This window comes from Cibotium barometz, chromosome 24 (genome assembly GCF_041138505.1).
Source record: "Cibotium barometz isolate CiBa-2024 chromosome 24, ASM4113850v1, whole genome shotgun sequence".
Classification (NCBI taxonomy): domain Eukaryota; kingdom Viridiplantae; phylum Streptophyta; class Polypodiopsida; order Cyatheales; family Cibotiaceae; genus Cibotium; species Cibotium barometz.
Window position 1 is genome coordinate 19,880,623 of NC_141069.1, and position 11,556 is coordinate 19,892,178.

General features: G+C 41.7%; 1 protein-coding gene across 1 annotated transcript; it reads left to right on the forward strand.

Annotated features, from left to right (window-relative positions):
- The first annotated feature begins 2,559 nt into the window (after positions 1-2,559).
- Positions 2,560-8,865, forward strand: LOC147624990 (homeobox-leucine zipper protein HOX32-like). Its single transcript, XM_086818210.1, has 18 exons — positions 2,560-3,222; positions 3,381-3,540; positions 4,052-4,158; positions 4,345-4,435; positions 4,514-4,609; positions 4,795-4,908; positions 4,991-5,074; positions 5,205-5,363; positions 5,480-5,554; positions 5,709-5,812; positions 5,904-6,087; positions 6,535-6,708; positions 6,809-6,898; positions 7,041-7,178; positions 7,309-7,643; positions 7,783-7,888; positions 7,972-8,124; positions 8,294-8,865. The coding sequence occupies exons 1-18, from the start codon at positions 2,939-2,941 to the stop codon at positions 8,444-8,446; spliced, it is 2,607 nt and encodes an 868-aa protein (XP_086674336.1). The 5' UTR covers positions 2,560-2,938; the 3' UTR covers positions 8,447-8,865.
- Positions 8,866-11,556: the final 2,691 nt, after the last annotated feature.

The following is an 11,556-nucleotide window of genomic DNA, read 5'->3' on the forward strand; positions in this document are numbered from 1 at the left end:
AAATATGTATCTAGTTATTGATGCATAGGACAAATGAAAATCTGTCTTCTAGGAATTGAGAATTTAAGAGCATAGGGGTATAAACAAAGCACAAATTCTTTGAAGAAGTAGAAATTTGAGGCAACATGTTTGCATACAAAGTCTTGACGGCTTGGACAAGGTAGATCTCCTTGCCCAAGAGAGCCCCTAGAGTGGGCAAGGATGAAGTGTGTGACCCCTCCCTTAGAGTAACTTGTTGATGGAAAATTGCAATGAGGGTTGATTTTTGACGCCGGTATTTTTTATAATCTATTTGGACACTTTGTATAAACATGATTGGAATGCGTACTGATGCATTGTGAAGCTAATTTTAGTTAGAAATGATTGTATGATGTTAGGTTAGGATAAGGATGGGGGGGGATGGGAAGGTATGAAAACGGAACGATGGGCATGACATCACGGTTCCAAAGTGCGAATGCGGATTCCGAACTCGTGCGAACGATATGGGGTCGGCCGGGGAGGCGTTGGAAATGATTTACCGTGTGAGGCCAGGCAGCAGCCACTCCCGTTGCATCAAGCCCGTCTTTGTTGTTTGATCATCAAGCAAAGTGTATATAAGCCTACATAGCTAGCCGGGGTGGCATCCTTCGTCAGAATCGATTGATTGATTGATTTGATGTTTGCCTATCTATCCCTTCTCTAGAGTTCTAAAATTTTAAAAAAGCCCTTTGGTTAAAAACTCCATGTGCACAATACATATTTACATACATTAGCATTACATTTTAAAATTTCACACACCACTATGACGCTAGAGCCCACACTCTTGTGCCTGGCCTGTTACGCTGATGATGAGAGAAGACTTGTGTCTGGGATTTCCTATCGTGCTCTTTTTTTAGTTAGTGGGTATGTTGGCGTGCACTCTAAAAAAGTACTATGGAGCTATTTGATCAATTATTTCTTTTTCTTTTTTCTTTTTTTGGAGTTTTTACTCTATCACCATAACAAGACCCCATTTTTAATATATTAGCCACCAAAACCAGAAAGTCACAAACAGGGCTTTAAAAAAGAAAAGAAAAGAGAAGTTATTTTTAATATATTAGCCAGGGCTTTAAAAAAGAAAAGAAAAGAGAAGTTACATTGGGCGTTTAGGTTGCTTCTCTCAATGTCTAAGAATATTCTTGATCACTCCCTACCACCAACTGGTCAGCCTAGTAGTCCCGCTCAATTTTAATTAAAAAAAACAAGAACTGATGATAATGATGATGGTGATGTGGCCAAGTGAGTAATGGAGCGGATCAATCTTGGTCCGATTCTTGGTCTCACTTGGAATCCCGCCCTAAATTAACAAAATTTAACTAAAGATACACACTACAAATATACACTAATAATGATTATAGTAGATACACCTATAAAAAATACACTAAAAAATGATTCTAGTATTATACGACTACTTTAAAGGCTCCTAGCAAAGCTGGATTTGGTGCATTTGTGGATCCCAAGGGTGTAATCAATATGGCACACACATAGAGGGAGAAACAACAAAATACATAAAAGAGCAAAAAAGGATATACGAGGAAGTGGACGGTTAGAAAATGCATTGAGAAATGTAGAAAGAGAAAAGGATTTGGATTCTCAATGGGGAAGATTGAGAGAAGGGGGGCAAAGGCTTGCAAAGCTTGCAAAATTACAAGGCCCAATGGCAGGGGGGCGGGGGGGTCCGCACCACAAACAATAGCAGAAGTGATGAATGATCACAACTCAAAGTCACAAGTGTTGGATATACATGTAAATGGCACGCTGCCTTGCTGCTGCTGTTTTTTTCGTGCTGCCACTATCGACCTACGTGCAAGAGTGCCTGACCCACACAACAATTAAAAAGAGGTGTTGGAAATTCAAAGAAAATGAAATGAAGGGGGCCAGCGCCACAACAAAGTGGCAAGAAACGCCGCTAAAGAGCTTGCACAGTTAAACGAACAAAATAAACGCCTCCAAAGTAGCAAGAAGTAGCACAAAGTAGAGCTAGAACACCCACCACTAAACTAGCAAAGAAGTGCTACTAAACTAGAAAATCAAGGGTGCACTAAATGGCATTAGTTGGGGACGTGCATACTAGAGCATTTGCAGCTAAAATGTTAGAGATAATCCACCAAAATACCACAGAGAGCGTTTTGCCTCTTCACGTTAGCATTGGGGAAGGCTGAAGCACTACTTACCTGCTTTGGCGTTTGGCACTAAAGTAATGGAGTGTTATGATTGACGTGTGTACCTAGCTAGCCTTTTAGATGGTATCAGAGCCCCCCCAAATCTCCAGGGTTAGATTCATTCTGTATACTCACACACACAAACAATATATCACATCTTTTCTTTCTGTGTGCTGCTGTAGCTACCTAGGTAGTCTCATCCACTGAACTCTCTCTCTCTCTCTCTCTCTCTCTACCAAAGGCTTTTTCTCTGTCTTCGCCGGCTTCCTTTGCTCAGAACTGAAGATTGCTCTGCCTTCTCCTCATCATCATCATCACTACCGCCTGCGCCGGCCCTCCTGCTTTCACTTTTGCCCCCCCACCCCGTTCTTTTCCCCTCACTTTCCAAATATTTGCATAATATTTTGCCACACCTCCCACCTTTCGCTCAAATTTCTACACCTACAGAACATTGTGGTCCTCTCACTCTAGCTGTCCTTGCCGGAAGCTTCTCTTTCTGTAGCTTGATGTGCATGTGTGGCATGAATGAACCTTCTCTGTGCTATATGGCCGGAGGGCCCCCCCCCCCCAATTGTATGTAAGTTTCAAGCATAGCCTTCCTCTCTAAATTGCGCGGGATCTCGACCAAGTCATCACTCATCAACACTTGAGCCTTTCTCCTCAGTTGAAGAATCTCTCCTCTCTCAACCCATCATCTTGTTTATCGGCATTGCACCCTCGAGTCTTGAGTTGTTTTGCGAAGTACAATATAGTGTGCAATGTTGGACAACTCTTGCGAGGATCAACTCTCAGTGTTTAGCAGGAGTAGCATGATGGCATTGATGGTGCCCAAAGATGCCCATGTCAATACCAATAATAACAAGGGCGCCTTGGATAATGGCAAGTATGTGCGTTACACAGCAGAACAGGTCCAAGCTCTCGAGCGCTTATACAATGAGTGCCCAAAACCAAGCTCTCTCAGGCGCCAGCAATTGGTCCGAGAGTACCCAATTTTACAGAATATAGACCCCAAGCAAATCAAAGTCTGGTTTCAGAACAGGCGGTATGAATACTAAAAGTCTATTGTTATCGCTTCATGCCACACTATATGCTTATTTTGCTTGCTCGTGCTAGCAACATTTATGTGTAAATTGTATGCTTCTGATGTTGTAAGCTCTTTAACCTTTTGCACTCTTTTATTTGGGGCTCAATTTAATGCAGGTGTCGGGAGAAGCAGAGAAAGGAGACTTCGCGCCTTCAAACTGTGAACTCCAAGCTCACAGCCATGAACAAGCTTCTCATGGAAGAGAATGATCGTCTGCAAAAGCAAGTTGCTCAGTTGCTCTACGAGAATGGCTACCTAAGGCAACAATTGCAGCATGTAGGGTTCTGTGCCTAGTGACATAATCTCCTGAAGTAGAGATCTCCTGTAGTAGAGAGTAGTAATGTCCTTTAGGCTACAGTAATGCCACATTAGTGATATAAACTCCTGAAGTAGAGAGTAGTAATGTCCTTTAAGCTACAGTAATGTCACATTAAAACAACGTTTAACACTAATCAGCTCACCTAAACGCAGATAAATAGTGCCCAAGCTTATCATTTTACTTATGCAGAGAATGATGCAATGAAACCTAATATCACAGTGGTAAGAAAGCCATAATTTACCTATGCTAGAATATACCGTCTGCGTTTCTTACTGAGACATGTATCCTAATTAAACTAACGTGTTGAATTCCTTCTACGTTACTCTCACGGATACCTCTTACAAGTGATCAAGCAAGAAGTCATTTCTCGTCTGTAATTATTCCCTCTGTGATGATTAAAAATTATCCTGGAGAACCTCCTCATGTAGTTCTCCCACCCCTTAATTTGTTGTATTATTATGATCACAGGGTGGCATAACCACCGACACAAGCTGCGATTCGGTTGTGACCAGTGGACTGCAACATCTGCCTACACCTCAGCAGCAATCACCCATGCAGGATGCCACCTATTCAGGGTATGCAACTATATGTCAATTTAAGCGTACAATAAACCATGATTAACCATCTGAAGCATCTCTATTTGTATATTGAGCAATTTATATCAGCATTAATTAAATTGTATGCTGCATTGCTTCTTATGTATTCACTGTGATAACTCGTGTGTTCTGACCGTGGTATTCCTCTGCCCTTTATTATGGAAGAATCATGTCCCTAGCCGAGGAGGCGCTGGCAGATTTTCTTGTAAAGGCTACAGGCACAGCAGTTGATTGGATCCAAATGCCTGGGATGAAGGTAATTAATATTAATACAGGATCTAATTCCAAGACTAATCGTTAATTGCACAACTTTAACGCCTGAACTATTGTGTAGCCTGGTCCGGACTCGACTTCAATGGTCAATATTTCACATGGGTGTGCCGGCGTAGCTGCACGAGCTTGTGGCCTTGTAAGCCTGGAACCTGCCAAAGTAAGTATCGCTCTTGTAACTTTTTGAAATGTTGTGTATTTGTGGCGTAGTTTGCAAGTGGGTTCATGCTGGTCATGATTGATTTCGGGTTCTGACGGGATAATTGTAATATTTACGTGTTTAGTTCGTTGATTAAACAAGCTTGTTACGTAAGTGACTAAATCATGCATTATGGTTGCACGCAGATTATAGAGGTCATAAAAGATAAACCCGCGTGGCACAGAGACTGTCGCCGCATGACTACCATGCTTTCCAGTTCTACTGGTAACGGGGGGTCTATTGAGGTGCTTTATGTGCAGGTAATGAGCTCTAAAAGGTGATTAGTGAGGGATAATCCGTGCCCTAGTCTAAGCTTTTTTATGCAATAATGTGTTTGTGCAGATGTACGCACCTTCTACTCTAGCCCTTGCGAGAGATTTTTACACACTGAGATACACCACTCTCTTACATGATGGAAGCTATGTGGTGCGTGATTTTCGAAAGTTTCTAATTGTTGCAGTTGCTAAGTTCCTTAGCTTATCGTGTGCAAAATTATAGCAATCGTTAACATAGTTGAAGAAAGGTGTAAAAATTGATTGAGGTTTGACTTTTGCAGGTTTGTGAGAGGTCTTTGAATGGCACCCATGCAGCACCGGCCATGGCTCCCCAAATACCCTCTTTTGTGAGGGCTGAGATGCATGCAAGTGGGTGTCTCATCCGACCATGTGAAAGCACAGGATCTATTGTTATCATTATCGACCATATGGATTTGGAGGTAACCGCAATGATGATTTCTAGCCATGAAACACAAAACAATGTTAAGATTAGGCTTGGCTGCTTTGTAGAGATTATAGCTTGCTAATTAAGGCTTAATATAATTCTATTGTGTAGCCATGGACTGTCCCTGAGGTTCTGCGGCCCCTCTACGAGTCTTCAGCCAGCCTGGCCCATAAACTCACGATTCCGGTAGAAGGACTGTTACCTCTTGCAAATTTTTTTGTGTGGCTTAGAGTCGATTAGTTTGATTAGTTTATAATTATTATCAAGTAAACAAGGAGCCTAATAAATGTTCTGATTAATTTATTATGCGTAGTTGATAAGGAATATTTAACACTTGCAGGCTTTAAAACATTTGAGGCATATCGCCCAAGAATTGGCGCCAGAAGCACCTGGGGGTGGGCAACAGCCGGCTGCTGTGCGATCATTAAGCCACAGGCTTGCCAAGTGCGACAGTAATTTATAGTTAATTTACATGTTATGATCTCGTTTTAATAAATGGACAAACCCCTGATCCTGATCTTGTTTTTGCAAGCAGGGGCTTCAACGATGCTGTGAATGGGTTTCCAGATGATGGGTGGGCTGCAATTACAGGCGATGGAATGGATGATGTTACCATAGTGGTAAAGCACCCCTTGGGCAGTAGAGAGCAGCTGAGCTTACAGCACGCTACTACGATTAGTAGCGGCATTTTGTGTGCCAAAGCATCTATGTTGCTTCAGGTAGGGATAGTATCCTAATGGGAATTTTTTTACAGAGTTGCAATGATTATCAAATATTAGTAATTGTTCAAAAGCTGATGATGTATAGTCACACGTAAGAGTGCTTGATAAATGTTTTTAAAACCAAAATATTCATCCTTTAAATTAAGGAATAAGAAAATCCTTAGCCGATTTTCTTTATTATTAGCCAGTAAAAATCTAGCATTGACGGATGGATTAAAATCGTATTAAAAGTTTACTTTTTATTGATACGTTAAATTTCAGAGTGTTCTAGAATTCAAAACATACATAAATTCTTCTGTAGTCCACCAGTGCTGCAGGTGAATCATGGCGGCTAAAGTTAAAATTTTCACGATTTTCGAATATATTTTTATCCACCATTCAATCTCTTTTGAGCTCTGAGGGTGACCCACTAAGTGGTAAGAAGGAATGTTTTGGGTAATGCAGAATGTCCCACCGGCCTTCTTAGTTCGTTTCTTGCGCGATCATCGGTCTGAGTGGGCGGACAATGGCTGTGAGGAGGCCATGCGACTGGGAAACCCTGGCTTCTCAGGTTTCCATGCGACTACCTGCAACTCCCAGCTTCTGCAGCCCCAAGTGCATGCCATTGAAGAGGATGAGGTGGGCTCTTTACTTCAGCTATAAGATGGGTTGATTGCAGGTTTTAAGTTGTTTTTCAGATGCATACTGACACTATTATGAACCCTTTTTGTATGCCCAGTTCTTGGAGTTGATAAAGATGGAAGGGCAAAGCAGCTTGGCCCTTGAAGATCAGAATCTAACGAGTTCTCAAGACATGTTCTTGTTGCAGGTTTAGAAATTTTGATTGAAAACTTGATGTTTACTTTCGATAGCCTTTAAAAATATGGAAATTTTGCCTTTCAAAGATTTGTTTAGAGCTCTTACATCTGCTGTGGGGAGTAATACCTAACAATAAGTTTTTTCCTGGCCAGCTTTGTAGTGGGCTAGAAGAGAACAGTGCAGGAGCTTGTGCGCAAATGGTCTTTGCGCCCATAGATGCCTCTGTATCAGATGATATTGCATTAATCCCATCTGGTTTTAGAGTCATCCCTCTTGATCATGGATCCCGAGTAAGAAAGATTTTTTTTTTTTCCCCTTATGAGACTTACAAGTTGTAATATTTGCATAGATATAATGTATCTCTAAAACAGATAAAATTAGGTTGACTAGGCTTTAAGTACGTGGATTACTCCATGGCAGGAGAACGGAGCTCATTCAACGAGAACCTTGGATTTGGCTTCCACTCTTGAAGTGGGCAATTCCAGTGGCCACATTGTTGGCACATCAACCAGCGATGTTAATCACCACGTGAGATCGGTGTTGACGATCGCATTCCAGTTCAGTTACGAAATCCGCACGCAGGACAGCGTGGCCTCCATAGCCAGGCAATACGTGCGCAATGTGGTGTCCACCGTGCAGCGGGTTGCCATGGCCATGGCTCCCCCTCGAGTGCAGAGCTCCCTTCGTGTGAACCCCTCTTCGGGTAGCATATCGGAAGGCCTCTCTTTGGCACGATGCGTATGCAAGAGCTACAAGTAAAGCTTATCCACACTGCGTCATTTTAAGCTATGTTAATTGGCTCTTAACTTCATTTGTAGCTGCAAGAGCAAAGTGGATCACTAATTAGGGCCATGGTACTCATTTCGTTTAACTTGAAACACGTATTATCTGCAGGTTGAATGTTGGTGTAGATCTTGTGCGCGTTGAAGTTGAGAGCAACGAGGCATACTTGAAGGCTTTGACTAAGCTTGGGGATGCTGTGATATGCTGCTCGTGCGAGGTGAGCGAAATCATGAGTATGATTAGCGTGATGTTAAGTACTCCTTTTTTGATTGCTTAGACGTGTAAGTCCTCATTAAACAGGCACTGCCGCTGTTCACCTTCGCAAACCAAGCCGGACTAGATATGCTGGAGATTTCGACGTCAATGGCCCTGCAAGAGCTATCCTTGGAGAAAACTTTGGACGAAGATTCAAGGAAGGGCTTGTGCACTGTGTTGAGCGAAGTGATGCAACAGGTGATCATGGAAAATTGCATCTAGTAATGATCGGAAGCATGTGATAATGAGCCATCAATCCCTAATTGCATGTTCTTAATTTTTGATAATCATGCTTGAGTTTCTCTGATCCTAATCATTATGTTGGTAAGTTTACAATCCAATTGAATATTAACTTGAATGGGAGCAGGGGTATGCATGCCTACCGGCGGGCATCAGGCTGTCGAGCATGGGCAGGCCAGCGTCCTACGACAGGGCCATAGCCTGGAAGGTCATGGAAGAAGACGACTGCGTAAATGTCCAAGGGGTGGCCTTTCTGTATGTGAATTGGTCACTAGTGTGAACTGAACTGGGGAGAGCCGCCACACGTGCCTCCACCAGAACTACAAGTCTACCACAACTTTACTGTTACTTTTGCTGCTTCAGAGTTCAAACTCAAAGCAAGCCAAAAAGAACAAGCGAAGAAAAGGGAGAGATCCATGAGCATTTTGTCAAGGCATTGTTAAATACACGCGCAACGCGCTGTGTGCCGAAAACTGAAAAACAGCTAGGATATATTAATATTGTATACTCTGCCAGGCTCCTCCTCCTCAGCGTGGTGCATAGAGAAATGATAGGCAGCAGGGTTTTTTTTTTTTGGGGTACTACCAAGGATGTAGCAAAAAAGAAAAAAAAAGATGTAGCAACTAGCAAAGCGATAGCAGGCCAGCCGGCCTCCACTTTTTTGCCGGTTTCAAGCAGATTCATGTGCAGCTTTCCTTTTGTCCTGTTTTTTCTCAGAATTTGCGCCGCACACCACCGCCCGTGACCCCCCCACCCCCCTCTCTCTCTGTGTGTGTCTGTCTGTGTGTCTGTCCCTCTGTACAGCGCCTGTGTCCTTTGTCGCGTACGTCAAGGATTTTTCTCTTGGATTTCGTTACGATTAAATTTCTTACCTTCACATCTCTTGCTGAACATCCTCTTCTAGAACCTGCTAGAATTGTCTGTCCCCCCCCCCCCCCCCCCCCCGCCCCCCTCTTGAAAATTGTAGATACTAGAACTTTTATCTTTGAGTAGTTTCTGCTCTATCTTCTCGAGGTAGAGTGCAAATTAGTTAACGAAACATTTTTATTTTTTCCCTCGAGATATCGACTTCGAACTTTGAAATAGCGTGAAAATTGTAATAACGACAGTATTGGAAGAAACGTAATTGCATCTTTTCAAAAAAAAAGGCATTGGGCAATATTTTCAAAGGTTTTTCATTGATTGAAGCATCTCAACCTGAGCGAAATAGAAAAATGAACTGCAGGAAGCTTAGGGTCCTCGGAGGATTTCTTTTGTTATTTATTCCTTTGACCACATGGCTCAACAGAGAGAAGAAAAAACACAGGGTCCTATTATTGAACTAATATACTCGTGGTTGCCACCTGTTCTGCTCTCTATACCACCTCTTCTCCCTCTCCCCTCTTGCAAATCGTGTCCTCTTTCTGCTCTCGCCAGGGAGAACCATGCGAAGGCTCTTGCAGAAGCGTAGTCTCTTTTTTCTTGTTTGAGGGGTGAACGTTTGACGCGTGGAGTTGTAGCACACGCACTAGGCCTATCATCGTCCTGCGCTTTGTTGGGCGTGTGGAGCGTGGAGCTATAGCACTACATGCGGGGGTCTATTATCGTCCTCTGTTCTGTGTTGAGAGAGAGAGAGAGAGACAGACAGACAGACTTGGTGCCTAGAAATAAATACATTGTACATGTACATGGTGGGAGCGTTATCACAATCATTATGTTCATGTGCAATCTCTCTCTCTCTCTCACTTGAGTTATATACTGCATCTCTTTCGTCCTCTCACTTGAGTTAAATTGCATCTCTTTCGTCCTCTTACACCATAGCTTGGAACTATACATTCTTTTTTTTCCACCAGCTCTTGGACAGCATCGTAGTGTTTAGGAAGATTTTTTTGAGTGAAACACACATGAATTCTTCATACTTTTGCTGAAATACTATTATTTTTTGAAAATTTAGAGGTGATATGTTTTCTTCCTCCCTCAAGATGATGTCGATTTTCAAGAAGTTGAGCAAACTCTAAGATCTTCTCACAAACCCTCCAACATCGTTTTTTTTTAATTTGTCTTAAATTTGTAGATATCATGCGAGGCGTTTTAGATGTTTGTAAAACGCATTTTGTAATTACACATACAGTCTCATAGTTGTAACTAGCTTTTGCTTTTCTTGTCATTGAAGGCTTCTTTCACACTCTTATTAAAGGCTTCTTTTACTCTTACTCCTCAATGTTCATGTGGCTTAGTGATTGAAAGCCTTATTGGCTTCGTAAATGTTTTATACCAAAAACATTTCAAAGGCTTTATATCAATACCTATTTCATCTCAAAGTCTACGTATAGTTCTTGAAAATTGACTCAAGAAAGGGTCCTCTAAGAAGAGCCATGTCATCATTTTTTAAGAAAAAAGAAGGCCATGGCGAATCTTATGTTAAAACCTTTGTATGTGATATTGTGGGAAAGCCCTTGCAAAAGTAGTTTCTAAATCTATCGACTTTGACAAATTAAGAGTTGATATGAAGATTCCAACAATTGTGACATTTGGTGATGAAGTTATACCATTATTAAAAGATACGTTTTGATGATTGTGGCATGGATGTTGGAGGTAGTAGATTTGGAATTTACTTTTCAAGGGGTTTTTTGTGGTATATCACATGTGATAGTTTTGATGTATACGTGAAGTTCAAGTTTTTTATTCTTGAAAAGTGATGACATCACTCTTCTTAGAGGGCCTTTCTTTAGTATAATTTTTCCTAATGCAATTACAAGAAGTGTATTTGTACCATCTACGTAAGAAAGAATTAATATCTTTTTATGCTCTAATTAGTACATAGGGAGACTCCATGCACATTTGTAAAGAGGTCCTACTGCTATATCCAGTAAGTATTTCTAATCAAGTAAGTCTCCATTGTTACAATTGGCAAAGATTTTACACACATCACATCTTTCACAACACTCTCCACAATCTCTCTTTAAGCCACGACATGAGGACATGATGGCACATTGACACTGTATTACCTTCCCCACATAACTAGTTATCCTCTATGCTTGGGCAATACAATTTTGGGGAGTGTTGTTGACCACCTTTTCCTATGCAAAGCTTCCACCTCTCCAAGGGCATCATGCCCATTTTCTTATAACTTCGTAGGAGTTGTTCCATGTTTTGTGGCAATTCGTTTCCTTTCAAATATCCCTTCCATCCCCTAGGCTTTTCAGCCAATAATGCTAATGATTTTCTCTTCTTTTGGCCAACACATTGTTTGCCCTTGGATGTGCCCACTCTTGAGAATAGTCTTCGTAACATCTCATCTTGCATTCCCTTTGGAGCCTTGTATTCACCCCACATGGTTTGTGTCTTGACAATCCATTGCATGATGTCTTCGTCTACGTCATTTTCTAAAATTTGAAAGGCTTTTGGCTG